This window comes from Phycomyces blakesleeanus, assembly GCF_001638985.1.
Source record: "Phycomyces blakesleeanus NRRL 1555(-) unplaced genomic scaffold PHYBLscaffold_16, whole genome shotgun sequence".
Classification (NCBI taxonomy): Eukaryota; Fungi; Mucoromycota; class Mucoromycetes; order Mucorales; family Phycomycetaceae; genus Phycomyces; species Phycomyces blakesleeanus.
Window position 1 is genome coordinate 908,700 of NW_017265149.1, and position 27,980 is coordinate 936,679.

Sequence of the window (27,980 nt, forward strand, 5' to 3'; positions counted from 1 at the left end):
TTATCTTTCAATTCTTATTATTATTATTATTATTATTATTATTATTATTATTATTACTCATTATAAGGTCTAGTCCATTATTTAGTACATGTCTTTATCACATAAAACTCGTTGGCAGGCTAGCTATAAGCTTGAATAGTCAAACACAATGAGAAAATATACATACATACATATATAAAACATATATTGTTTCATGGTAGATATTGAATATCTACCATGTTATGTACTGGACATCTTGTCCTGTAGGTTGACAAAACCCTTTGTCATCACTAGAAAGTGAATGTCAGGTACATTCAAGGCCCGACGTCCTGATCCCACCTTTGGGTCTGGGCTCTAACTTGTAGGCATCCGCATGCCAGCCAAAAGACTTCCTCTTTCGTCTCCCACCAAGCACCGTATTAACGATGAAGTAATGTATTTCGTTCATTCATTCATCCATCCATCCATCCATCTGATGCATCTGCCATGAATGTACTTGTCGAATTCCATCTGACTTATTTCCTACCTTCCCTTGTGCTATGTTGACCCCTTTCACTATAATAATTACACCAGGCTTGAGATTTGCTCCTTCTCTGGCCACAAGATCTACCCTTCCAAGGGTAAGACTTACGTCCGCATTGACAGCAGGTAAACAATTTCTTGAAAATTATGGAGAAGACAAGAGTAGGATTAGAAAGAATAGAAGAAGGAGAGGAGAATGTATAAAATTGAATTGAATACAATTGATGATTGCAAGATTGCTAATTACATCATTTTTTTAATTCATTAAAATGTTTTTAGAGTAAGCAAAATTATACATCTATTACAGACATACATTCCCCATCGACGATTACCGAAACGCTAAAAAATTAGTTGTACACCTTTTGTATTACTCTTTTGCATTGTTACTTTTTTAATATTCTAGAGCTTCCGTTTCATCAACGGCAAGTCCGAGTCCTACTTCCTCCAGCGTCTTAACCCCCGCAAGATCAAGTGGACTGTCATCTACCGCCGTTTGAACAAGAAGGGTATCACTGAGGAGATCGCCAAGAAGCGTTCCCGTCGTACTGTTAAGCACGAGCGTGCTGTCGCTGGTGTCTCCTGGGATGCTATCCGCGCCAAGCGTAACCAGAAGCCCGATGCCCGTGCTGCTGCTCGTCAGGCCGCCATTGCCAAGTCCAAGGAGGCCAAGAAGGCTGCTGCTGCCACCAAAAAGACCACCACTGGCTCTGCCGCTCAGGGTGCCAAGGTCTCTAAGCAGGGTGCCAAGGGTTTCGCTCCCAAGGCTGCTGCCACTTCTCGTTAAGAAGTCATTTTTTTAAAGAAAAATTTACTGCACACCTTGTGCTGAGTCGATTTTTTTTTTGAAAAATAAAAAAAAGTATATATATATAATCTATCGAATATGAGATCAATCTGTTGGGGGATGGGGGAGTGTTGAGAGTGAGAACAAAAGTAAGTATTCGATCTATAGATTAGTAAAAAGATAACCAGGCTATTAGAATATATTTAAGTCAATACACATGAATGTATACATCTTGTACGTGTATATATGTATATATGTATATATGTATGCGTTGTGTGTGTCCCCTTGGTAACGAACTCAGCGAAAAATAGCATTATCCTTTTTAATACATGTCCCGCGGCTGGACCGAATGATAAATTGTATTCGTTTTTTACTTGTCTTGTTAATGTGGGGAGAAAACAGGGTTTTGTACTCCACTGACGGAACTTTTTTCAAACTAATAATAACATTAAACAATTTGGGACCAACGGCTTTTTAAAGAAAAGAAGGCCTTGTATTTTTCCAATAGTCTTATGTGATGTGTGATATAGACCCTCTTTTTGAAAAAAGAAAATTATTATAGAAAATAGATCTATACATTTTCTGCTGGAATCAGAAACTTGATTTGATTCTATTCATTTGGGTGCTATTGATCCATGGATCTTTGATTTTGTATCTCATTAAGTTTTTTATAATAATTTGCAAACCGTAAATCCTGATCTGTGAGAATTCAGTATTCAAAATTAAATGCCTTTTAATATTGTGTAAGATATATATATAACTCTATACTTGTCTAGAAAACGAGGCCAAGAATGTTTTCATTCGTTAAGAATAAATGCCTGTGTACCGACTCTCAATGGTAGACCCGATAACTTTTGTCATCGTTGCACTTGTCTTTATTTTTATTCTTTCTGAGTACCAAGTTTTTCTTTTCTTTTTTATGTTTGAATCTAACTTTGGATCGCTGGATCAGAGTAATACTGTTCTGTTAGCCACCTAGCCTTCAATATATGATCTGATCAATTTACGGCCTCAAAATATGCTTATATGCTTATATGCTTATATACATTAATCATATGCCAAACACCTTTCCAACCAACAAAAAAAGAGGACATTCATTAAAGAGTTTTGTGCTTGCAATTATTATAATAATTGTAATCTTTAGAATTATTAGAATTATGATTTGGAGTACAATTTTCCTCGTTCTCTACAATCCATAAATGTCATATGTCGTTATATCACTGGTCTTTTTTTTATTTTGTCTTTTCCTTCATTGACTTGTTCATGGGAAGTTCATAAAAATATATATAAAAAAAGATCCCTTGCATAACCTAACTTCAATTATTCCAGATAAATTGTATCTAAAGCAGATCAGAAATACTAGGCAAAGGTCATTACCTAATATAAGCACCAAGAAGTATTTCTACAAATTTGTTTAAGACTTTAAACAATATTTAGCCAGCATACAAACTCCCTTTAGAAATCAGTTGGTTTTTTTATATGTTTTATTTTGTGGGGCATAGTATATAATATAAGAGCATCAGTACTGAAGGAAAATTCTCCCGACTATAAAAAAAAAAAGAAAAAAAAAGGCTGCGTGTGGTACACTCTCCTTCCCGTTTGACTTGATTTGCTAATACATCTTCAAGGTCTGCTTAGGATCAGGTTATTATTTCCATATATTCCTTTCTGATCCAATAGGAGGCCCTGTAGGACACAGAAACCTATTGTGTTCATAGGCTTCCGAGGAACTACTTTGTCGTTCTTCGAAGTCTGTGTTCAAGGAAGGCTGGGTTAGGTAATCCTTTTGTGGCACAAAAGTTGCTTACCTAAGTAATTTTCAGCTTCATATCCGAAGCTATCCAATTATACATCTTACAGCAGCAAAGGATCACCAAATAATGTATAATTTGACACCCACACACTCATCCACCCATACACACACATGCCCACACGCCCACACTGATCCCGCTGATTTCTTCCCCCCTCTTTCACTCTTTACGGGTTGTGTGGGGGTGTCGCATTATCCCATCCAATTGACTTTGAGCTTTGGCGGAATGTACCGCCTTTTACATCGCCTGTCACGAAAATTACCTGTTTTCGTCTTTTTTTTTTCTTTAATTTTTTTTTACACAAGACATTGTGGTTGCGGACATGAGAACCACCAACTCGTTGTATTAATGAGCTGCCAAGCCAATCGGCCAGGTACTATATAAAGCCCTTTCAAAAACATTCAATTATTACATTGTGCTCTTCTTTCTCTTACTTTAATACCCTATATTATATTAAGAGCAATATGGGATTTATAACCAGGCTCACAACTAATGTCTACGTATGTATCGAATATATACTTTGCAATTCATCATACAATAAATACTCATCTTTCTTGTTTTACTGTCAATAGGCAATTGGTGGTTTTGCTGCCATTGCTGGTATCTTGTTCGGTTTCGATATTGGTTCCAATTCGGTAAATATTTATTAGTATTCTTGATCTTACCTGATTTGATTTGATTTGATCTGATCTGACCTACCCTGACCTACCCTGTTCTGACCTAATCAAAATCGACCAAATAAATAAATAAAAATAAAATAAAATTTTACAAATTTTCTAACAATATTCTTTATGTAATTTCTTTTTTGTTTAAAAAAATATAGGGAATTATCGGTACAACTCAATACCTCGAATACTTCCACAGCCCAAGCGATCTTTTGCAGGGTGGTATCAACGCCTCTCTTAGTGCTGGTTGCTTTGTTGGCGCTTTGGTTTCTGGTTACCCCGCTGATCGTTTCTCCCGTAAATACACCTTGATGGGTGCCTCTCTTCTCTTCGTTCTCGGTGCCGTCATTCAGGCTGCATCAAACGGTGTCCCCATGTTATGTGCTGGTCGTGTTCTTGCTGGTCTGTCTGTCGGTGTTACTTCCATGGTTGTTCCTCTTTACCAATCTGAGATTGCTCCCAAGGAGATTCGTGGTCGTATTGTATCTGTTCAGCAATGGAGTATTACTTGGGGTATTATGATTTCGTAAGTATTCTTTTTTTTTTAAAAAAAAAACAACTTTTATATATTTTCTCTAATAATTTTTCTATCCTTCCTTTTATTAAGCTTCTGGATTCAGTATGGTTGTCAGTTTATCCATAATACTGCTGCTTTCCGTATTCCATGGGGTGTACAGGGTATCCCTGCAGTTATCTTGTTCTGCGGCATGTGGTTCTTCCCCTTCTCCCCTAGATGGTTGGCTGATAATAACCGTATGGACGAAGCTATTAAGGTTCTTGCTGATATCCATGGTGATGGTGACATTAACCACCCCCGTGTTCAACAAGTAAGTAATCATTCAATAATGCTTTACAAGAAAAAAAGAAAGAAAGTAAACTAATATTTCTCTCTCTCTTTATAGGAAATCAAAGAAATTCAGGCCGTTATCAACTTTGACCGCAACATTGCCTCCCACCGTTACAGTGATCTTCTCAAGCCTGGAATTAGATACCGTGTCTTCCTTGGTGTCTGTCTTCAAATCTGGCAGCAGCTGACCGGTATGAATATTATCATGTTCTACGTTGTCTACCTTTTCCAGCAGGCTGGTATCGGAAGCTCTCAGCAGGCCACTCTTGTCTCGTCCGGTATCTCTTACGTTGTTAACGTTGTCATGACTGTTCCTGCCATTCTTTTCGTTGACAAGTGGGGTCGTCGCCCTACCATGATTTTCGGTGCTCTTTCCATGTCTCTCTTCCTCTGGATTGTCGGCGGTATCTTGAGCACTGGTACCTGGACTCTTGATGCCAAGGACAAGTGGACTGTCGATATCGGAAGCAAGCCCAAGGCCGATGCCGTTGTCGCCTGTATCTACCTCTTTGTCGCTTCCTTTGCCACATCTTGGGGCCCTCTCGGATGGATTTACCCAGCTGAAATCTTCCCTATTCGCGTTCGTGCCAATGCCGTTTCTATGTCTACTGCCTCCAACTGGCTTTTCAACTGGCTCCTCAGTTTCGTTGTTCCTATGTTGATGCAGCGTCTCCGTTTCGGTCTTTACATGCTCTTTGCCGGTTTCAACTTCTTGATGGCTCTCCACGTCTTCCTTGCTTACCCCGAAACCAAGGGCTTCACTGTAAGTTTTTTTTTTAAAAAAAATTCGTCGTCTTGTTTTGAATGTTTATTTACTTATTTATTTTCTCACTTTTTTTAGCTTGAAGAAATGGATATCGTGTTTGAGCACAACCCTCGCAAGAAGATCTCGCGCTCTATCATTGAAAAGGAGTCCGCAGACCGTTTCCGTACCCTATCTGAGGGATCGATCAATGAAAAAGAAAAGATTGCTGTCAGCAGTGATGTCTAAGAAGAAAGAGAAATCTCAAGACAAATTTTCCTTGTTCCTACATACTCCCTTTTACCTACTTACCTACTTACTTACTTACTTACTTACTTACTTACTTACTTACTTACTTATCTACCTACCTACCTACCTACCTACCTACCTACATACATACATACATATTTGCTATAATATCTCTTAGTCCATTATTTCATAATATCATGATCTCAAAGCATTAATCTTATTATCTTCTCGCTCAAAGTATCAAATATATTTATTTTTCAGTTTTACTGTGAGAATTTCTTTGGTTTCTCTTTTTCTTTTAAAATCTTTATATATATCAATTGTGATAAATCTGAGCATGTTTCTTAAAGATAAATACTCTAAAAAAGAAAGAGAGTTTCAAAGGGATGTATATATTATTGTCGAATATATACGAATATTTGCATAAAAACAAGGAGATTATATAAAAGTCTATAAATTTTGAAGGTTCTACTTTAACCACAACTTGGCTTGTCTTGCTAAAAAATTCCCAAGACCAATTGCTCAAAAAGAAGATTCATTAAATTTATTAAAGTAAATACATGTCATTAAGCAACAATATACATACATACATATATACATATATAATTTTGTGTAAATTTCATATTCGTTAAAGATCATATGATTTATTGATAAGGTTTGATTACCTAATACTCGATATAATTGAAACCTTTTTGACAGTAGGACAGTAATGACCACCCCTAATTATACCTGAATGAAAATAAATAAATATACACTGCCACACAAATATTCGATGATTCGTCTAAAATTCTGTCCAAAGAGCAATGTGACTTTCTCTTTCTTTCTTTATATATATATATATATCTACGAGACATCTGCAGTTCAGGTGATTTTCATTTAAAGAAATGTGCATTACCTTAATACCGTAACAAAAATGATAGGAAACATTAAATATTCATTAACTCTCTCCAGCATAAAATTAAAGGGCCAATGGACTGGCCATTGATTAAGTTTTTAACTGCATCTGTTACTTTCCCATCTATATATTAATTTGCGCGTGCTAATTTGGTGTAAAACAAATGTTACCCTAGATACCCTGCCTTATCGGTAATAAACACGCATGGGTCCCTAATAATGGCGTAAGGTGTTTTCACTACTTCAATTAACAATGCAAAGAGAAAGAAGAAGAAGAAGAAAAAGAAAGAAAGCAAAGGAGCAACGGAGCAAAGGAGCAAAGGAGAGTAGGGAATTTTATTATATATAAATATGAAGAAAAAAGGATAATATTTTATTAAGAGTATTTTTTTGTTTTTTTGTTTTACTTACTCAATTAATCATGCAAATTCGTAGCTTGATTATAGTTCTTGTTACAACGACAGCTTTATTAACCCACGCTGTCCCACTTTCACCCAAAACATACAACAAAAGCCTTAATAGGCGTTCGGGTGTAACCGTAAAATCGTCACCTAGTATCCACCAAGAATTTACTACTACAGATACTTCGACTGATTCATCCAGTGATGACTTGTCCCAAAGTTCAACAAACACTACTAATTCAACTATCGTATCATCTCCTGTAATTCATCAAGAAACCATTTCCATTGATACAACCACTGGCATGACAACAACGACAACTTCAGATACTACGGTTTCGGCCCCAGTAACAGTGATCACAACTGATGAAGATCCAGAGGATGGACCCAAAGAAGCCGATAAGAAAAATACTAAGCGCTCAAGTTCAAGTATCGATATAAACACAGACCCTATAATTGATCAAACCTTGGTTTCTGTTGACACTTTTGTAAAAAGATCTGCAGATCATGACAAGAAAAATGCCAATCCTGCTAGTGTGATCATATATAACTGTCCGGGGCATAGACAAGCTATCATTACAGCCGATGACTACTCTCCTTCAATTGAAACCAAAAGGCCCAGATCGAATGGTCCCCATTTGAACCCTGCATCCCCTCAAGGTTTAGCATTACCACAAAGTGTGGACTACGAAGCCTCTCCTGATGCTTTGTCTGGTTAATTATTTTTTCTTTCTTTCTTTTATATTATATATTATATAGTATATATAAAGATACCCCTTCATTTGAATTGGAATAATTGCCATTTTTAATACAAAATATCTATCGACACAGCTATAAAGAGAAATAATGGTTATTGGCTTTGTGCAAATAAAATCTTACAAACAAAAATTCAGTCGATATAAATCAGAAGAAAGAACCAAAGAAAGAAAGAAAGAAAGAAAGAAAGAAAAATATATGTAGATAGTTTCAATGAAACCAGAAATGAATAATACAAGGGTCTTATATTTATAGAATATGAAGGGTTATTATAAGAAAAGAGACCACTTTTCTTTGCTAGTAAGGAAGAAAAGGTTCGATTGTTTATTTTTTTTTGTAGAAAGGGGATGGCAATACATCGTCCGTCTGAAATCCAAAGGATTAACGTTAATCACAAATACTATAAAGGTAAGGCACAGCCATTTCTGTTAATCAAATGAACCGCTTGTAAAGGATATATATATATATATATATCTTATCTCTAGATGGAGTAGCCAAAAGAGTATGCATTTTTACTATTGAAGAAATTAATTCTGCAATTTCTTTTGATTGTGTCTTTAGAGTGCAGTTGATGTAAGAGCTGGCTATAATGAATCCACTCAATAAAATCCATCGACCATTACAAGTATCCAATGAGCTAACGTGGAATGTGACTTGCAAAAAGTATCTATACTTTTTTTTTAAAACAACGTCGTGCGTTGATTTAACTTCTTTAACGGAGTTTACTTTAATAAGACCCTTTGCAGGGAAGAGGATTAAAGTATACATAGAGTCTTGCATCTACTTTACGCTTTTTGCCTCCTTTCATAATGATGCGTGCTGATGGTAAAAATGTGAAGCAAAAATAATGTGGCTTTCTTCTGATCATGTGCCTGTGACTTTTACCTTTGAAGAATGTGGGAAAGAAAAGTAAACAAAAAAAAACAATGAGCGCCAGAGATGCTAGGTTATGAATTGAGTCAAAAATCACCATTTGCTTTATGGTCATAATACATGATTGCGTTTTTTGATCTTCTTATTTTCACTCAGAAATGAAATTCTTACACTCTTTAGATCGAATGACCTTTAATTAATTCCTCTCATTTCAAAAGAAGTGCGGTGTTAATTAAGGAATTAAACAACTAAATCCTAATAGCAAAACAGGAATTTTTAGAATAAATAAAGGCTGAATTTATTGACGAGAACGATGTATTTAACTCTTGAATATATTCACTAAATATACATATATAGTCGATGCTTTGTTACTTTCTGAAATTATACTGAGTTCTTGACCATTACAAAAAAGAATCAAGCTTTTTACATACAAAACCGATAATTGAAATTAGTTTTAATGGTGAATAATACATACTACAACAAAACGGAAAAAGGACATTATAGAAACCTTGATTTATTTTGTAGTATTTAATTTAAACTTCTAAAGTGAGCCATAATGTTAAGATACTTGCTTTGCATACTTGATAGTTATTGCATTTATGAAAAATTATATTTGATAATTTTGTTGTACCTTTTCTTTTTAATATGGAGTCGTTGATAACGTAAGCACAGAATTGACTGTAATGTAACCATAGAAATAAAATATAATACTTGAAGGTGGTTTAAAAGTGGTGTATTATGAATGAAGTATAAAAGAATAAGAATAAGAAAGATAATCGAATATCAATGATGATTAGATCTACCATTGAGACATTACGATTAAAGATACATAAGCTATACCTTTTTTTTTCTGGTATTTTGAAAAGAGCACTTTTTTATTTGACAAGAATACTACCAGAAATCCAACTTTTCTACCAAGTTTTTATATCTAATATAATTTGATGGTAAATCTACCTTAATGACTCCAATATTGTCGATTTGAGACCAAGAAAAAGAAAAAGAAACACTATCTGTAAAATACTTTTCCATTTAGAATGTTAATATGTTTATTGTTATGAACCTTAAGAAAGAATTTTTTTTTTTTAAGAAAAAAGGGCATATTGAGTGCCTCTCCCAATATTTTTCATGCAATGTAATAAAGTCATAAAAGTAAGCTTTATTATATACAGCTAAACGAACAGAAGGTCTGTATAGTTTCTGCACATAATCAAGATTTTAACACAAAACTTAAATATATATATATATAAGGATTGTTGAAGAATGTATTACGGTTCAGATTTACAAGCGTTGACTGACTAAATAACCTTATTCTTTTTCTTGTTTAAAATGTAAGCTTACAGATAATAAAAACTTTCAAGGCAGTACATGAATATAATCAAAGAAGAACGTAAAGGGACCTTACAGTAACTAGGGGGGTAAGTATCCACAAGGGATGGTTAACCTGAGCTGATCACTTATTCATTCATTCAACCAACCAACCAACCAAAACAACAAAAAATTAAACAAGAGATATTCACTCTTGATGTTTATGCATTATGATGATGAAGAGGACGTGTTTTTTTTAATAGGTAAAAATCCGATAGACTATTAAGATTAGATTGACACCAAAAGATAATGCAAGTAAATTTAAGGACCAACTCTGAGTTATCCGACCATATCTGCAACACGAGAGATTATAATATGTACCCAAGAGTTAAGGTTTGACTGAAGGAGAGACATAACATACAGTGCGTCTAACATACATACATATGTAGGTATACATGTATGTGTGTATGTATGTATGTATGTATGTATATATATGTGTGGTTACGCACTACATTTACTGTTGCCTAGCAAAGGCCAAGAACACCAGGAGGTATTGAATGCAGGAAAAGAAGAAGAAAAAGGAAAGTAACATTGACAGACTTCCATTTACAACATGAGCCTGTTTATTGAGGAGGCTTATTCTGCAAACTAAAAAAAGAAAAATGGTGCTCAATTTCCTTCCTATGAGACCATGCTCAAGTTAAAACACAAAGAAAAAAGTGAAAATTTCTAATAGTAAAGCAGACTTGTATAGCTTACGATATTATGGAATACAATTCACAGAGGCTTATTAAAGTTTGCTTTGTAAGTTTACGCAGAATACTATTGTGAAGAGAAAGATAAGCCATTCAGTTGAGTTCAGTGCGTAATCCGGGTATAGTTCATTCTGAATCAAGAAAGAGCGTCTATAGAAGGAACGCAAGATTCTTGTATTAGGAAACTGCATACAACATTATGGCACCAAGACATAAAACTGAGCCTTCCCTTCAAAGCATAATTCTTTTTGTGATTCTGATATTATTGTGAAGTAAGAGATTAGGTACTTTTCTCAGCCTTTATTGACCCAAATCTTTAATTTCGAAAGCTAAAATAACTTATATATATTTATAAGAAGTACTTTGACTAGCGTTCTCTAGTCTTTCGGGTTTCTTTTTCATCTCCTTGGCTTTAAATCCAAGTCAAATTCTCGCATCTTGATTGTTACAATATCTTGAGCTCCGAAAGGCCAAAAGAAAACCTCGTTATTATTATCATTATTATCATCATTATAGTTTAATTTTCTTTTGTTACCTTTGCTTAGCTTGTACTTTGTCCCTTTTGGACGCTGTATTCATATATGATGTTGTTTAGAATACAATGGGCTTGTAACATTAGCTTTGTGTATTTGATTCTACGTAGAATATACTAGCTCACTCTGACGAGATTGTGGTCGTATGACTTGTCTTCCACACCTTAACAACGTACAACCTCTTGGCTGTAATTTTTTCTTTCTTTCATGGAAATCATCTCCTTAAAAAAACCCCATGATGTGGGACAGAAACTCTTGATCTGTGATAAGAAATGAAAGTTATAGCGTAGTGCTCTGCAAATAATAATAGCAATAGTAATAGTAGTAATAATCCAACCATAGACTTTGAACTATTCCCAAAAAGACATATATTCTAAAAACACACACACACACACAAAGGCTGTACCTGAGTGTAACCTTTATAAAAATAAAAATAAAAACAAAAAGCTTCGGGGAATTGATTTGAGTTTTCTTTAAAGAAAGTACAAAAAAAAGGATACTGGTATTTTTTGAATACTATTAATACATCAAGTGGGTCTCGAAATGTATGACGACGGTGATCATACTCATGATGATGTAGAGAATAGTAATGTTGGTAAAAGTCGGATATAGATATACTTGGCCTATACTCAAGTATGTGTATGGTTTGCTAAAGTAAGAAAGCCAAGAGGTGCACAGAAACGACGATTTGTGAACTTTAGAGTTGTACCTGTGTATCTTTGTAGTACAGAGTTAGAAGAAGTCTATGAAGAAAAAGAAGAAGAAAAGTTTGAAAATGGTTACTCCCGTTTGGCCGTTTCTTTTTTATTGCTATTTTAAAATTAACTCCCAAAAAATAAAAAAATAAAATAAACAATACAGAAAATTTTGGGAAATATTTAAAACTGATATAATTTTTCAAAAATAAAGAATGAAAGACTTTCACACAAACACACATAATATACAAAGCTCCAAGAAGTTGTTTTGTGTTTTGTTTATTAAAATGTAATACTGATAGAAATAAGAGTAGCAAAAATATTTAACTAAAGAAAGAAAGGTTGAACATTGAGAGCAAATTAAAAGAAATATATAAAGAAATAAAGAAATAAATAAAATAAAATATGTGCGCGAGTGAGAGTGTTGTATGTATAAAATATGGCTCTATTGTTTCTTTAATTGACAAAGGGAAAGGTAATAAAGGTTCCATTTTTTTTTGTTTCTTTTCCTTGGGTAGTCCGTCTATTATAAGTATTCTTGTTAATTGAGGAGAAAAAGGAGGAGAGAAGCTAGAATGAAAGAATAAGATCAACTTCATTCATTCAATGTAATATATATATAATAATAATAATAATAATAATCAAGGCAACCATAAAAGAAAGCAAGAAAAGAAAGAATCATATTCTTGTTTTAGTGAGACTTCTTGTAGACTCTCAGGCCATCGTCCTTGTGGTCCTTCTTCAATGCTAAACCGATACGCTCACCATCGGAATCAAAGGTAGTATAGAAAGCGTTTGTGAAAGTTGTGCCAAGCACCCAGTCACGCTCCGAATTGCCACGGCTGAGACGTGTGGTGCAGTAGCCACAGCAGTCGGTGGCGTTCTCTCGGTGAACCCAGTACTTTGCAGGCAATTCAACAATGTGGTCTTCCAGAGTTAGCTTGAGAGTAGGAAGCTTCTCGGCCTCGCAGCAAACGAAACGATAGGTCTTGTCAGAAGCATGATATCTTCCACCAAATGTATCGTGGAACTTGTCAGCTATTTATTTTATTTCATTAAAAAAAAAGAAGAATTAATTAATATTCAAAAAATAAAATAAAATAAAAAATTTAATCAAATCTTATCTTACCTTGATGAGGAGGCATAACAATAAATTGACTTGAAGTGCTAATTGAAGCAATGGCATTTGGAAGCTGCTTCATGTTGAGTTCATTATCAAAGTTGGCGTCACGGATACAGACATCCCAGCCATGTGCGTCTGCGTCTCCAGTATTGGCAAGTGGAATGTATTCAACATCACCGCTGATAGCTGAGGTATCAACACCACCTATTTTTTTTTAAAAAATAAAAATAAAAATTAATATTTCTTAGTATATAATTGTGTATATAAAAGTTATTTTTAATATGATTAACTTACCAATAACAAGATAGCCTGCAACTTGTGTTTGGGGGTGGTAGTTACGTTTAACAAATCCAAATCCGCCAGATACGACACCAGAACTACTGCTAGATGAAGTAGCAGCCGCATCAGCAGAGGTTGTGGCTGTGGCCGCAGTAGAGTTATCGGTTGTTGTGTCAGATTCTGTTGCGCTAGTTCCGGTTCCAGATTGACTGAAGCCGTCGTCGCTTGTAGATGTGGTGTACATGCCAAACTGAGAACTTTGGACACCGCTGCCTTGTTGATAAGCGTTGGGTACAAAGGCTGAGGCAGGCAGGGCAACATCTCGCTTGGCAAGACCAGTAGATGAAGATGTGTGGAGTTTAGTGCTGTTGAAGTTGACCGAGCGTCCGAGGCCAAGATAGCCATCAAAACCATCGTCAAATCCGCTCATACGGTAGGCTCCACCGAAAGGCATGTCGTGTACTGTCAGACCGGCGAATTCGAAAGTGTCGAGGTACACATGTGTGTCCACACAGCTGTCGCCGTATTCAACCGAAAATTTCTCGCCGGTAGAGGTAACCGTAGAGGAGCGTCTGGCGTAGTATGTACAACGATCCAAGCAATTCTCGGACTTACAACGGGAGCCACGGATCCAAGAATAGCCTGTTGTGGTGTCAAAGGCTACAGTGAATTCTTGGGGGGGAGTACCAATCTTGACTGTTCCGGACAGAGCACCGTTGTCAAGCTGATATCCTGCTGCTTTGGTGATTCCAGTCTGATTAGCAGGGTTGGTGCGACGGAACAAAGGGATTTTTACTGGCGTCGGGTCTGCGGTGACGGAGAGCAGTAAAGGAGCAATGGCTGCGATGAAAAAAGTAGAGTAGCGCATCTTGTGATTTGGGGATTGACTGTCTATCAAAAGACTGAAAATGGATACCAGACAAATAAAAAATAAAATAAAAAGAGGGAGATTGCAGGTGCAATAAATAAAGACAAAATAAAAGGGGGTGGACGAGATATTTGATTTCACAAGCAAAAAATAATAACAATAATAATTTTTTTTTTGGTTGCTGTTGTGATTTGGGATTGTTGTTCTTGTTGCTGTTTATTGGTGATGGTGATGGTGGATATCAGAAAATAATCAAACAAAGAGATTCTTTTGTAACGACTGATGCTTTTGTTATTGTTGTTGTTTTAAAGAAAAGGAAGAATAATAAAAAAAGGGGGATTAAAGAGGGGTTTTTTTTGTTGGAGGTCTATTGTTCTTCTTGGTTCTTCAAGAGGTCTGTCCAAAGGGCAAATGAAAGCCGGGAAAAGAGTGCAAGAAGAAAGAAAAAGGAGCGCACCCAGGGCAAAAATAAGGACTTATAAAAGGCTGAAAATAATTTGACTCGACTGAATGAATAAATAAATAAATAAAAATATAAAAATATATATATAATATTTATAATGCTCGATTAACGGAGAGAGAGAAAGACAGAAACCCCAAATATAGACATACAAACATATTTATATATTTATTATACAAAAGAGGGGTTATATATATCATGTATATATCATGTATATATTTGTATAAGATGTACATAATCAGCCAATTATAATAATGGAAGAAGTTACCGTGTGGTGTTATTCGTATTGACTAGTTTATTCAATTATCCTCCTTTACATAAATCAACATTGTTCCTTTGCCAAGTAGATTCACCAAGCTTCCTCACACATATATTGCCATGGTTTCTTAATTATGATTTAATATCCGATCTATTCAGCAGCAATGAACGGGGCGCTCGATCGAGTTCCCATGTTTTCCTCTGCGTCTAAAATAGATCGAAAAGAACGCTAGGCAGATTCACTTCTTTTTCCCTTTTTCCTTTTCATATGAAGTGTACCAGTCACATTCTAGACTAATCTTGCAATCAAATCTAAAAAAAAAAAGAAGCAAAATCTCACACAAGGCAAGACAAAGTCAGTTAACTCTTCGTTCCTGGATGTTACACTGGCATTGTTCATTTTTATTCTGTAAATAGACCTCTTTGTTATTCTTTATTAGGAATCTTGGCAATTTTTCTTTTTTTTTTTTGATCTCTTGTAAGTCTCTCGAGACACAGACAAAAAAAGCAGGTGGTGTATTGGTTGGGTCATTCGTCCCGCAATTCAACGATTTTATTTAGTTATTTTTATATACATAAAAATAACTCTAACTAACTAATCGTTAAATATAAATGTCTTTATTTTACTACATAAATTACAATTTTATATCGAGTATTGAGCAGTAAGGTATCAATAACTAGCTACTCTAAATATGGTATATCCCTTTGCTTCTTCTTCTTCTATCGACTTTTTAGACATGGTCTTTCTCCTTGGATCCTTTTATTGCTTTAAAATACTGGTGGCGCACAAATTGGTCAAATTGCCTTTAATGGGCTTTTGATCAATATATGAAAACACCGACCAGTGACCATTTTTGTTTCAACTATCAGCTTAGTCTAAACTGACAAATGTCAGATCTTTTGTCCCAATCAAATTACACTCCAACATAGCCTATCAAATAAGTATTCATCTTTCTTTTTTATTATTTACAAAAATAGATAAATAAATAGCTTTTTATATTCATTCATTTAACCGTGTATTTAATAATTCATCAGACAATCTTTTTTTTTGTTTTTTGTTCCAATAACTTGAAGAGTTACAAAGGATATTAGAGGCTACATGTCTAATTCTTATATAGAAAATAAAGTAAATGGTAAATCTCTGGCAAATAAGCACTCAGAAGAAGAAGAATAATAATAATAAATCAATTAGACGTGTTATCATGACTGCTGAATAGCTTTCCTTGTTTACTAATCAAAGACTAGTTTGTCATGACAGAATACACACCCAACATTAGACTGAGTATAATAAATATAAAGACATGCTAAAAATGATATGTCAACTCGATTTAAACCATATATACCGTATTTGTAATAAAAATTGATGATATTTGAGAGCAAGCTCTACATCAATAAATGCTTAATTTACGATTAGTGATAAAATAAATGGATCAAAAGTCAGGATTCAAGAAAGAGTATTATGTAATTCAGACTTTCAAATCCAAACACATAGTCTTTGTTTTTATTTTTATTAATACAAAAAGAAGAATAAAAAAACATTGCAGTGAAGTGCAATGCAGTGTAATTTTTAGTACATGTATAAATATATTGAAGTGAATGAATGGTTAAAATAGTGAATTATTGTGCTCTTAATTGAATAAATTGGCTAAAGGATCACTTATTCAGGAGAATATGAAGATTAAGGGTTAGCTGTGCCGAGATCATTTTTATTATCATTATTCCTAAAGCGTGCCAATTATGGTGATAGCCTAATAACAAAAAAAAAATCCTCCCCTTCTTGTCAGTGCCACCAAAAGAAGCCTGGACCATAGTGGGACAGAACCTTGGGTACTACCATTCTGACGTTCAATATTACTCCGTCCATTAAGCACATATTTGCCAATTTTATAATTAAAATGAGAGATTTGGTTGGCTGACAAGATTACAGATATCCTTTATTTTTATTTTTTATTTTTACTTATCTACATTGAATTATTCTTAGGTTCATCTCCAACTTACGGACCCGAGGCTTCAAATATTTATAGGTCTTGGATCAACTCCAAACCATGCAAATATCGTCTTGCATAATCCGCACAGCCCATATCTGAGCAAAGTTTGATTCAAGCTTCTTTAAATAACCTATTTACTATTAATTATGTATTACTTTTTAATTAATTTATATCGACTGCGACAGTCACACTATGTACATTTCTTTTTTTTTTTAAAAAAAATGTATTATATTATTTTCTCTTTCCATGGTGTTGCATTGAGAAAGACCGAGTGTTGTATGCCAAGTGTTGTTAGTCCTATATATATAATAATGTCTTGAATACAAATCAAATGTGTATTCTAGGCAGAGATATCCAAAAAAACACCCGCACTTTGTGTACATCGGCTTGGCTTCCACACAATGCTTCTCATTAATCAGCCCGGATCGAGTGATAAAGCCCATTATAAGTTTTTTTTTTTGGAATTCATTGTTCAAAATTTCTTTATTCTCGACAGCCAACACAAATAACCCAAACCAAATAATCTATTTCGAGCCTATATAAAGATATATATATATATCTTAACTCTTACTATATTTTGCTTTTGAATCTCAAAATAAACAATAGGTGCATACTTGAGACACACCCTAAAGCTAAAGAACATCCTACTGTCTTTATTTATATATTTATTTCTTTATATTCACATATAATTGGCTTAATAAAGTCAGGCCCGTGGATATTACTGATTTGTGTTAAGGTGGACTTAAACACTGGTATTAATGTCTACAAGCATTCGTACTTTACTGTGCTGAATAGATAAAGGTACCCAGATTTACTTTATAAGAACTGGCATTTTGCATTAAAAGAAACTCCTTGTAGGGTTTATAGTGAATATAAGCCATTTTTTTTGGCAAGTAAAAGAATAAGAAACAGTAAGAAAAAATACATATATTTAAAAGAAACGTTTAATACACAAAAGAATATTAAGCAGTAGATACCTGCCTTGTTTTTGTGAAATAATAATAAAATATAAAAAAAAGCTACTTCAAACTTTTCTGTTTTCTAAACTTCTTTATCTGAAATTCGAATAATCAAATCATGTTAAATGAAATAAACCTTTCAACAGTTTAATAATCACCAGTAATATTATTAACAGTAATATCCCCAGAAACAGTAACCCAGATCATAAGATAACTGTTTTGGGTCAAAATGAATTGCTCACATTTTGATAATTCATATACATCGTTTTAAAGTGCAAAAAAAAACACATCTACCAAAAGTGCAGAAAGGAAGTTAAGTAGCGCACCAAGATTTATCGCATTAGCTCAACGCATATATGTATAGCAACAATAAGAAAAATACGCATCAAGATACTTATGAAAGTTGGGCGTGTTTCATACACCAGTAGAATTAGCACGAAATCAGACCTTATCTTATATCTGTACATCACTCACATTGGTAAAATAATAATAATCCATACGTTGAATAAATAACGTCTCATATGTAGTTTAGTGATATTCCAGGTGTACCTGAGCTGGTCACTGGCAAAACAAAGATGAGAATTTTGAACAGTCTGATATCTGTTTTCTTCTGTACCCAATATTTATTGCCTCCCACCAAACCAAGACCTTTTTGCACTTTGAATTCACCACCATTCTAAGCGACTCCTCTTGTTTTTTCCAGAGACAGGTTTGTAATTTGAGAACTCATACAAGTTAAAGATGCCAGTTTTCTTTCTTTCTTTTATAGTTCCTGGCATTTATACTTTACAACCCACAAAATCGACAAGATTGACTGTACTACTAATACTTTTTTTTTGTTAATTCCCTCCGAGTTCCAATTACACGAGAGCTTTATTGGGTTGGTCATTTGGGTAAAGTGGTTAGCATAGGATTATCGACTGCGGCCGTTTCTTTACTTATACAATCAAAGGTCTTGTGAGAATATAGATGATGTGGCCTTTATATTTTAGATAATTCTTATATATATATATATAACTTTGATGTACTGATACTTCCAGGAGAAATAACATATTGGTCATTTTTTTTCTCCTTTGAGTCATACTAAGATCTTTTGATACCTAAATATAGAGGACACGTTTCTTATTGTTTTATATCATAGCTGAGAGATAGTCATTCTATCTATTTCAGGTTCGCCATATTGTATACAGTATGTATTTCTTCGACTCTTTATTGATTATAGTACTAGTGTGTATCCCCTTGGTCTACTAGTAATAGATTGAATATTACTTTCTCTTTATCGAGAAGAATTATACCAAAGGACACTCTTGTTTACTTGGAATTTCTTACTTATCATGAGCATATAAAAGTCCGTAGTTGTTCTTCTAATATTTCGGATTTCAGTATTAAAACGGTGATCTACTGAATGTCACAGCACTAAGAATGGCTAGACACAAAAATGACTTGGTTTATAGGCAGACCAAGTTAAAGCAACGTGTGCGTGCTGTTGAACCAACAGAATTTGGTTTTTTTTTAAAAAAATATTAGTAACCAAATGAAGAAATATATATAAATATAAAAGAGTCCCAATCCCCAGCCTCAATGTTAAATCCTCCTATATAAGCGTTACAGATAGAACTTGAGGGATCGCCTTTGAATTGAATAATGTTTTGTGCTATCTCCAGAAAACAAAACAAAAAACCTTGGGCGAATAGTAGTAAATAAAAACATGTTATCTTTATATTCATTAAACTTACATTACTCCACAGATTCAATACTCTATATGTCTTTTTTGGCTTTTTTTTGCTGTTGTATTATGATAAATATAATATATATATGTCCAATTTTATTGAATACACAATACATTGGTAATGTGATATCGAGAGTTTTCAAACTACCTATATCCCATCATCATACGCTTACTTTATTTCAACTGAAAGGTTCTAGATTGATCATTTTTTTGTTAGATGGTCGGGGAGTCGAATATTGAAAGTATTTTTTTTATTTATAACAAGTCATCTATTTTTACCGCTTTATAATCAGTTTACAAAGCACAAAACATAGTAAACTGATTTATTACCAATAGGGTAAATGTATAAGCCCGCAGATCATTTTTTTTTTAAAAAAAATGAAGAAAAACCGAGGATACGGTCTCTTCGAGCAACAAGGCAATTGAACGCATGCATCCTATACAATAAGCCCAAAAGATAGCTATTTGTATTATTCGCTTAATTTTAATCGATTAGTACAATAAAATGACATCTTAATAAGCTGTTACTAATTACATATATTTGTTGATAAGTGTAAATTTACGTCTTTGTAATAATTTTTTTTTATGTACCAAAGCATTCATTAACTTGGTAGCTCACATCAATAGAAAGGTAATAGAAATGCTGCTTGTTTTTTTTTTTATTATTTTCAAAATTATTTGCGCTGTTTTAAAAATACATTTGTAAAGAATTATAACTTACATATTTATAACACCGAGAATTAAACGCATTTTCTTTTTGCGCTTTTTTTTTTTTTTTTTTTTGTATGGAGCAAGGAAAAAGCTCAGGTTTTATGCGCTTACAAAGGCACGCTTGAAATATATTATATTTCTATTTACTCTAACAGTAACTTAATAACATTAAAGCTCTGTTTTACATGCTATTTATTAGAGTCAAATAAAATTTGGGTAAATTACTTAAAGTATAACCTTATTTATATTCTTATAATCCGTAACATCCAGTTAGTAATCTTTCGTTTGTTAGGGAGTAGCGTGCTTAAGTCTTTTAAATTTGCTGATCGTTGCTTTCAGTTAGCGAAGAAGTTACTGCGCTACATTTTCGCAAAAAAAATGAATGTTAGATTCCGTCAAGTGAAAAAAATAAAAACTATAAATCATGCTTTAAGTACCTACACAGAATAAACCTATATCATTGGCTATATGTATTATTTTTTTTCTTGGCATAAATATGAGTAAAAATTTACATATAAAAAAAAAACCGTGCACACCAAAAAATTAAAAAAAAAAAAATAGATAAATAAATGTCCGATTTCTACGTCATTACTACAATTTGTGCCAAAGCGTCTATGCGACGAACGGCTTTCGAAAAAAAATAAAGGGAGGCAAGACTACAGGCACTCTTTTTTTTTATATTCAAAAAGGATAGATAGAAAACACACTTGTCATGGCAGGAATCACACAGGGTCTGAATCTGTTTAATCAGAGCAATTAAGCAACGGACGTGGTAGACTGACTCCTTTGGAATTTAGACGAAGCTACAATTTATGATCGTCAGATTAGACTTTGGGGGTTAGACGCTCAGCAAAGGCAAGTGGCCTTGCACTACTTTTCTATTTCTTTTATTATAAAATTTCTGAATTGAGAATTCAACAGGATTCAAAAGGCAAATGTTCTCATAGCTGGAATGCGTGCGTTGAGTAATGAAGTCTGTAAGAATCTTGCCCTTGCAGGCATTGGATCAATTACTCTATTGGATCACCGCCGTGTAGTAGAAGAGGACTTGGGAGCACAGTTCTTGTTACGTGAGGATTCAATTGGAAAGAACGTGAGTCTCTCTTTCTCTTTTTTTTTTATTCTCGATTACTGGGATTTCTCGAGTCTTATTGTGAATTTGGCACTATAGTCTGCAGAAGAGGCAGCCCCTAGAATAAAGATCTTGAACCCAAGAGTCAATGTGATTGTAGATCAAGAAGATATCAATACAAAGAATGACGCGTATTTTGAGACTTTCGATATTGTGTGTCTTATTGGAGCAGAGTATGATTTGATGGTAAATTCTCTTACCCCTAATGAAGACAGAAAAAAGAAAAAGAAAAAGAAAAGGAAAAGGAAAAGAGAGATCAAGAAAGTGTGCGTATGTGTGTATGTGCGTATGTGCATATGAGTATGCTAAAGCAAGAATATAGAATAGAATAAATTGTGTTAGACGAGAAGTGAACAAGCCATTCTATGCGGCCGATGCCTTTGGTTGGATAGGTTACATATTTTGTGACTTGAAAGAGCACACTTATGCGTTGTAAGTAAAGTAACCAATATGCTTACAAGCGTATTTGTAAATGTATATATATGCATATATAATCATCCACCCTCGTAGAGAAAAGCGTACCTGGCCACCTGGGGTTAAACAAACCGAAGACCCAGTTATCGTTCGCACAACCGAAACAGAAAACTACACAAGCTTAGCCAGTTCTTTGTCAAAGAATTGGTCAAACACACCATCTAGAGTACTCAAGAAGCGAGTATCTCCCATTACCTTTATGATCCAAAGTATGTCTGATAAACATTTTAATTCGGAGAAATATCTCACATATCGAGCCAATTGAATGAATAGTCTTACTTGAGTTCCAGAGTAAAGTGAAGCGATCTCCCTTTAAGAGTGAGCTCCCAAGGTTGATAGAACAAAAGGCCGATCTTCTGAGAGAAATTGGCGTAGATGATCCCAATCTGTTGAGTGATATGTACCTCGGGTAGGCCTTTTTTTCTCAAGTTTTCTGTTTAAAAGCAATACTGAATACGATAATGTGCGTTGTTTAGGGATATTGCTACTCTTATCCACACAGAAATGGCTTCTGTAGCTGCCATTGTAGGAGGATTTTTGTCACAGGAGATACTCAAAGTACTTTCTGCAAAGGACCAGCCACTCCAAAATTGGTTTTATTATGATGGACGTGATGGTGAGACTTCTCCCCTTTTTATTATTTTATTTGATTGTTTTCAGCTGGTTAGGTTATGTTAATCTGATGTGGCTACCTTCGTTTTGTGTGTAGGTTCAGGGCGTGTTCAGCAAATCTGATAATAATAATGCATACTACCAATAAAATTGGATATGCGTACTAGCTTTTACAGAGCTTGTTAAATAAAATCAAGCACAAGAAGAGTATATTGGGCTAATGATTTTTTTTTCATTTATACAATTTGTACTCTATATCCCATAAAGCTTATATAAGTATATATAGAATTTCATTTACAGAGCCATAAAAAAAAGGAAAGAAAAATTGGTTCTCTCATTTTTACATGTTTGGCGCAGTTTCAAATAAAAAAGTCACATTGCTATCTTCGGATACTTATAAGATCGTTATTTCGTACCTCATGTCCCCCTTTGTTCATTTCTATTCTATATATTCTTTTGCAGTATGGCTAGAACTAAGCAAACTGCCCGTAAATCAACTGGAGGAAAAGCCCCCAGAAAACAACTTGCCACAAAGGCTGCCAGAAAATCAGCTCCCACCACTGGTACGAATCCAACCATTCTCAATTCAATCAATCAACACTAATCACATTACTGTGCCACATAATCAGGTGGAGTCAAGAAGCCCCATCGTTATAAGCCCGGAACAGTAGCTCTTCGTGAGATCCGTAGATACCAGGTACATTTTTATTCTTCAAAAAAAAGAGAAAAAGAAAGGAACACTTTTCTCATATGTTTGTTTGTCTAGAAATCTACAGAGCTCTTGATTCGCAAGCTGCCTTTCCAGGTAAGAAAAAGGAGAAGAGCGTTTTAGAAGGGATCCCCTGTTGAAATTGCGACTGACGTATCACACTTCATAATAAAACAATTCGATATTTCAGCGTCTTGTCCGTGAAATTGCCCAAGATTTCAAGACCGACTTGCGTTTCCAATCTTCCGCTATTGGCGCATTGCAGGAGGCTGCTGAAGCCTACCTTGTTTCACTCTTTGAAGGTAACAGATAGTTTATTATATTGTGCACAGGAGAAAACGAATAGCTTGTGTTTGTGTGTGTGTGCATGTTTCTGTTGTAGCAAACTAACACATACGTCATCTAGACACCAACTTGGCTGCCATCCACGCCAAGCGAGTCACCATTCAGCCCAAGGATATTCAATTGGCTCGCCGCTTGCGTGGTGAGCGTTCTTAAAGGATTTGTCTTTTGCCTTCTTCTTTAATTCGTCATTGATAATTGGATCTGTTTATTAATCGTGAGATTGTTTCAATAAAAAAATATAATTGTCATTTATTGATATATATATATATATTTATTTATTTATATTTATGTTTATATATGTGTTGTGAGAAATGAAATAAGATGATCTTTAGGTTTTTTGTTTTTTGTTGTTTTGTTTTGTGTGTTAAAAGTAAGAATCAACGCATGGTTCTGCATCAAGTAGCTTCTCATGAATAACCCTCATGGCTGTAATGGAATCACATTCTTTGACAACACACGATATATTGATTTCAGATGCACCTTGTGAGATTAGCTCAATGTTTATATTTGCAGACGCAAGAGCAGAAAACATCTCGGCAGCAACTCCCACTGTGTTCTTCATTTGCTTACCCACCAAAGACACGATAGCCATGTGGTTTTTTTTGTTCACCTAAAGTAGCATTTTTGTGTTATTTATTATGATAAATAAGAAAGCTGAATAAAATCCGAAAAAAATAATACCTTTCCGAGTTTTTTCAATTCACCCAGGGCCTTGCTGAATGAATGCTCGGGTACATCACAACCTAGGACTAGGGATACATGGACTTCTGAGGTTGATATCAAATCAATTATGATATTATTATCATCCAAAGTTGAAAAAATCTTGGCCAAGAACCCATGGCTAACACTTTTCTTATTCGAATGTATATTGATAATACATATGTTATCCTTTACAGTGATAGCAGAAGGAGACTTTCGTGACAAGTCAGAATGATAGCCGTTTTTTGCAAGAAAGGTAGGCGACAATGGTGGTGTGATGTGGCTACTTGGGATACTATTGGGTATATCTGGGAAGACAACCGTGCCTTGTCCCACCGGGTTCTCCACGTTCTTTATTCTAATCGGAATACTGGATCTTATGACTTGCTCCATAGTAAAGGGGTGTATAACTTCTGAGCCGTAGTAAGTTAATTCAGCCGCTTCTTCAGGTGTGATTATAGTAAGAAGCCGCGCGCTCTTTACTTTGCGAGGATCAGCAGTGAATATACCGTCAACCTCTTTCCATATTTGCAATTCATGGGCATTTAAACCAACTGCTACCAAAGCAGCACACAGGTCTGTGTAGCCCCTTCCCACGGAAGTTAGCAAACTACCAGGAACATTACCAAAGAAACCTGGTCACACGTCAAATAAAGTGAAATTTACTATCATCAGAACTTTGGACCAAAAAAGTAAAAAAACAAAAAAAAAAAACAAAAAAAAGTCGATAATATTCTCTAGTTAACTATTACCTGTAATTACAGGGATTCTATTACCACATCTCTTTATGATGTCGCCCATGCGAAGAGCAAGATAGTCGTAAAATTCTTGGTCGAGTACAGTAAATTCACGATCGATTATATCGTTCAACACCACGAGCTCACTGTCGATTCCCTTTATAAATCATTAGATTATTATCATTATAGCCTTAGCATGTCTTCAATTAGCCCCCACCCCTGCATCACTATCTCCCGCGGAATGTCCCAATTTAACTATAAATCCATTATTTTGTTTACCTTGTCCTGCAAAGCAGCAGCCACAATCATACAAGCCAGTTTTTCACCCATTCCAATCACAATATCTTTTGATCTTGGAGATAACTCGCCCAAAATCTTTAATTGGTATAAATAAAAAATCGTATAAATGTTGTTTGTTTGTTTTTTTTTGTTTTGTTTTTTTATACCTCTGTAGCTTGTAGAAAAGACCCAAGATTTATTATTTCTTTTTCTAGTTGATTTTCAAGCCAAGATAATATATGAGGGGTCTGAATGTTCTGTCGTGCAGTGCTCAAGTGGTCTTGTAAAATTTCATTGACAATTGACAGGTACCGGCTTTTTCCTTCCAATGCAGATTGAGTAGCTTTTAAAAGTCTTGTGTAAGAGTAAAATATATTGATGTCAGTTTATTCTTTTTACTAATTGAAACGAGTAATTTTTTTATATATCTTACTTGTTCGTGGTGCCTTTTTCTTTTGTTTCTCCACTACGCGCAGAGCAAACAATTGCAACTCGTTTAGTCTCTAAATAGAATCTAAAAACCAATCAAAATTTAGTGCGAGTGTGAAGGAGATTATGGCAAGTGATAACACAATAATTATTATCAGGTGTATGAAAATAGGTTGCTTTATGCAAAACAAGTTGGGTTGGTATAATAACTTATATAAATATATTAGCGTTTATAACTTACGGTGTAATATCGGATGAAATAGTATGCAAGAACTTTCCAACACTTGTTCCACCATATTTTTGCACAACCCAAGGGAGATTTGGTTGATTTTTGATGGAAGTAGTCATAGTGGAGATGAACGACTCCTGTATATTGAATCAGTAAAAGAAACCACTTTTTTGTCGACAACTGCTATACAAAAATAAATAGCACTTACTTGAGTATTATATCTAAGCATACTGTAATTAACTGAAGAGAATTGGACAATAGAGAAGTACAACAGTTAAAATGCCTCTTTTTTACTCCCTTTTTATTAAAAATCGAATAAGACAAGATATTCTTTGACTGCAGATTCATAACTTTACATCACAGCTTGACTTACTCTTCATATAAAACCCAGTTCCCACAAGATTTCAGCTGTACACGATTACAAAGTAGACTCGCTGCTGTTACTATTGTCCCAGTCTGTGATTGGATATTTTATTATATAAGCATAAAAGTGCACATATAGTCAGCCCAAAAGCAAAAAAATAAAATCCCTGTAGAGCATAGATTGCGAATGATATGACAGATTATGACATCTCAAGATTTAAATAATATATTGAGCCCGTTAATTTGTAAAATAGGCTTACAACTTTATACAGAAATAGAATAGAGCACTAAAATAAAGTAAGATAAAATACAAACAGAAAATTATTGTCTTTTGCAAATTCCATTATATTTCTGATTTCTTGTTATGTTTTGCTTCTTCGTGTTTATTGCTTATTTCTAAATACTTCTTCTTATCTATTTTAATTAATAAACTATTACATAAATACGTATATCTACGTAAGAAAAATATAGGCAATCGATTATTTGTTAATATAGAAATACTTTTCGAATATCATCTTGGTTTAATTTTCACAAGACTACATAACATCCCTTTTGGTCTTTATATATATATTTACTATACATAATTACATGCATGTTTCTATTAAACAAAACAGAAATAAATTTGTATAGACATACATTATATATATATATATATATATACATTTATTATTTACTATTAAAAGTAAAATGAAAATCACAAGCTTATATAGCTATATCAAGGGATATAGCCAGTTTTCTATCCAAATAATTTCTCACGCTGCCTTTTCTTTTCAGAATTTGTGAGCGAATACCATCGATAATATTCACAGTTAGAATAAGCTTAATGTCTTACATACATGTGTCTCGAAGATTATGGAACACATAAGAACAAAGAAATAATCATAAATACATTTACATTATTACTTTCTACTAAACAATAATTTGATTATATTTAGCCGAGTCATATTCTTTAAGTAAAGTAATAAAGATAATGATGATGATTATAATAATATTAATATTCGGAGAACACAAGCCGTGAAGCCCTTGTATGCGCCTTGTTTACAGAACGATAATGCAGTATTACCGATTGAAGAACGATTACTTCAATCTTTTATATATTCCCTGATCTAATATACCAAGTCTGATAATTAAGTCCGGAAACGGACCCTGTATATTAGCAAACTTTTTTTTTCAAACACTAAAGCTATGTACTAAATTTACAAAATGAAGATGCTGAAAATAATACTTTCTATTGAATATGTAATCAAGCATTGAATCGAATGGTGTCTAATAAGAGTCGATTTCGATTTTTTGGTCTCACTAGTGTGGATTCTTTTGGCTTACATATAAACAGAAAACCAGTACGAATATAGTGCAATAGTTTGTAGATATTGCATAATCAATCAATATATCTTTGTAGGGTAAAGCATATTCTTATATTGACTGAAAAGTTTCAAAGTAGGAAAACAAAACAAAATTGCCTTAACGTCCTGTACATTTGCTGATCATATACCTATCAACAACTTTAAAAACTTGTGTAGGTCGAGGTTACAAAAATGAATAAAAGAAGAATTAAAAACATGTGCCTCCAACTGTAACATAGTTTGATATCATCTGTAACAGCAATATTGAAACAATGTAATCTATATATTGTTCCGTCCAGTTCAGTTGTATACCATCAAAAAAGAGGCACCGAAATAGTACACATTATGCATTTGTGGTTCAAACCTAACAATTTCGATGTGTATTGAATAGGTAGATATATTTATCAAATTAGTTTATTATCAACTGCTAATACTTAATCGGGGAG

General features: G+C 34.1%; 8 protein-coding genes across 8 annotated transcripts; 5 read left to right on the forward strand and 3 right to left on the reverse strand.

The window, feature by feature from the left end:
* Positions 1–352: 352 nt before the first annotated feature.
* PHYBLDRAFT_170713 (hypothetical protein) lies at positions 353–1,285 on the forward strand (the record flags this gene model as incomplete). The annotated part of the gene is made up of 4 exons (XM_018436416.1): positions 353–414; positions 553–627; position 781; positions 905–1,285. 4 exons carry the CDS (start codon positions 353–355, stop codon positions 1,283–1,285), a joined length of 519 nt encoding a protein of 172 aa, XP_018289389.1.
* Positions 1,286–3,560: 2,275 nt separating this feature from the next.
* PHYBLDRAFT_155819 (hypothetical protein) lies at positions 3,561–5,599 on the forward strand (the record flags this gene model as incomplete). The annotated part of the gene is made up of 6 exons (XM_018433443.1): positions 3,561–3,596; positions 3,669–3,731; positions 3,920–4,287; positions 4,369–4,588; positions 4,664–5,371; positions 5,450–5,599. 6 exons carry the CDS (start codon positions 3,561–3,563, stop codon positions 5,597–5,599), a joined length of 1,545 nt encoding a protein of 514 aa, XP_018289390.1.
* Positions 5,600–6,914: 1,315 nt separating this feature from the next.
* PHYBLDRAFT_66392 (hypothetical protein) lies at positions 6,915–7,687 on the forward strand (the record flags this gene model as incomplete). Its single annotated transcript, XM_018441637.1, has 2 exons — positions 6,915–7,605; positions 7,662–7,687. The coding sequence occupies 2 exons, from the start codon at positions 6,915–6,917 to the stop codon at positions 7,685–7,687; spliced, it is 717 nt and encodes a 238-aa protein (XP_018289391.1).
* Positions 7,688–12,068: 4,381 nt separating this feature from the next.
* Positions 12,069–14,492, reverse strand: PHYBLDRAFT_78404 (secreted aspartyl protease). Its single transcript, XM_018443363.1, has 3 exons — positions 13,226–14,492; positions 12,938–13,135; positions 12,069–12,846 (listed from the first exon to the last, which is right to left on the reverse strand). The coding sequence occupies exons 1-3, from the start codon at positions 14,076–14,078 to the stop codon at positions 12,500–12,502; spliced, it is 1,398 nt and encodes a 465-aa protein (XP_018289392.1). The 5' UTR covers positions 14,079–14,492; the 3' UTR covers positions 12,069–12,499.
* Positions 14,493–16,828: 2,336 nt separating this feature from the next.
* On the reverse strand, positions 16,829–17,665 carry PHYBLDRAFT_170717 (hypothetical protein; the record flags this gene model as incomplete). Its single annotated transcript, XM_018436417.1, has 5 exons — positions 16,829–16,914; positions 17,185–17,308; positions 17,356–17,435; positions 17,468–17,546; positions 17,600–17,665. 5 exons carry the CDS (start codon positions 17,663–17,665, stop codon positions 16,829–16,831), a joined length of 435 nt encoding a protein of 144 aa, XP_018289393.1.
* A 3,214-nt stretch (positions 17,666–20,879) lies between these two features.
* Positions 20,880–22,805, forward strand: PHYBLDRAFT_126093 (hypothetical protein). The gene is made up of 9 exons (XM_018429080.1): positions 20,880–20,914; positions 20,981–21,038; positions 21,105–21,276; positions 21,355–21,501; positions 21,638–21,747; positions 21,826–21,998; positions 22,063–22,198; positions 22,266–22,405; positions 22,499–22,805. The coding sequence occupies exons 1-9, from the start codon at positions 20,896–20,898 to the stop codon at positions 22,522–22,524; spliced, it is 981 nt and encodes a 326-aa protein (XP_018289394.1). The 5' UTR covers positions 20,880–20,895; the 3' UTR covers positions 22,525–22,805.
* A 40-nt stretch (positions 22,806–22,845) lies between these two features.
* On the forward strand, positions 22,846–23,736 carry PHYBLDRAFT_39443 (hypothetical protein). Its single transcript, XM_018440125.1, has 5 exons — positions 22,846–22,964; positions 23,031–23,098; positions 23,168–23,206; positions 23,301–23,412; positions 23,517–23,736. The coding sequence occupies exons 1-5, from the start codon at positions 22,865–22,867 to the stop codon at positions 23,606–23,608; spliced, it is 411 nt and encodes a 136-aa protein (XP_018289395.1). The 5' UTR covers positions 22,846–22,864; the 3' UTR covers positions 23,609–23,736.
* An 83-nt stretch (positions 23,737–23,819) lies between these two features.
* Positions 23,820–25,947, reverse strand: PHYBLDRAFT_155821 (hypothetical protein; the record flags this gene model as incomplete). Its single annotated transcript, XM_018433444.1, has 7 exons — positions 23,820–24,065; positions 24,137–24,789; positions 24,907–25,048; positions 25,171–25,266; positions 25,338–25,524; positions 25,604–25,684; positions 25,841–25,947. The coding sequence occupies 7 exons, from the start codon at positions 25,945–25,947 to the stop codon at positions 23,820–23,822; spliced, it is 1,512 nt and encodes a 503-aa protein (XP_018289396.1).
* Between the last annotated feature and the right edge of the window lie 2,033 nt (positions 25,948–27,980).

Coding starts and splice junctions, on each gene's coding strand:
- PHYBLDRAFT_39443 (XM_018440125.1), top strand. CDS start 22,865: ATGGCTAGAACTAAGCAAACTGCCCGTAAATCAACTGGAGGAAAAGCC. Junction 22,965..23,030: donor AAAATCAGCTCCCACCACTG/GTACGAATCCAA, acceptor CCACATAATCAG/GTGGAGTCAAGAAGCCCCAT. Junction 23,099..23,167: donor GTGAGATCCGTAGATACCAG/GTACATTTTTAT, acceptor TTGTTTGTCTAG/AAATCTACAGAGCTCTTGAT.
- PHYBLDRAFT_126093 (XM_018429080.1), top strand. Junction 21,039..21,104: donor GGGTTAGACGCTCAGCAAAG/GCAAGTGGCCTT, acceptor AGAATTCAACAG/GATTCAAAAGGCAAATGTTC. Junction 21,748..21,825: donor AAAGAGCACACTTATGCGTT/GTAAGTAAAGTA, acceptor CCACCCTCGTAG/AGAAAAGCGTACCTGGCCAC.
- PHYBLDRAFT_78404 (XM_018443363.1), bottom strand. CDS start 14,078: ATGCGCTACTCTACTTTTTTCATCGCAGCCATTGCTCCTTTACTGCTC. Junction 13,136..13,225: donor TGCAGGCTATCTTGTTATTG/GTAAGTTAATCA, acceptor AAAAAAAAATAG/GTGGTGTTGATACCTCAGCT. Junction 12,847..12,937: donor TGTTATGCCTCCTCATCAAG/GTAAGATAAGAT, acceptor TAAAATAAATAG/CTGACAAGTTCCACGATACA.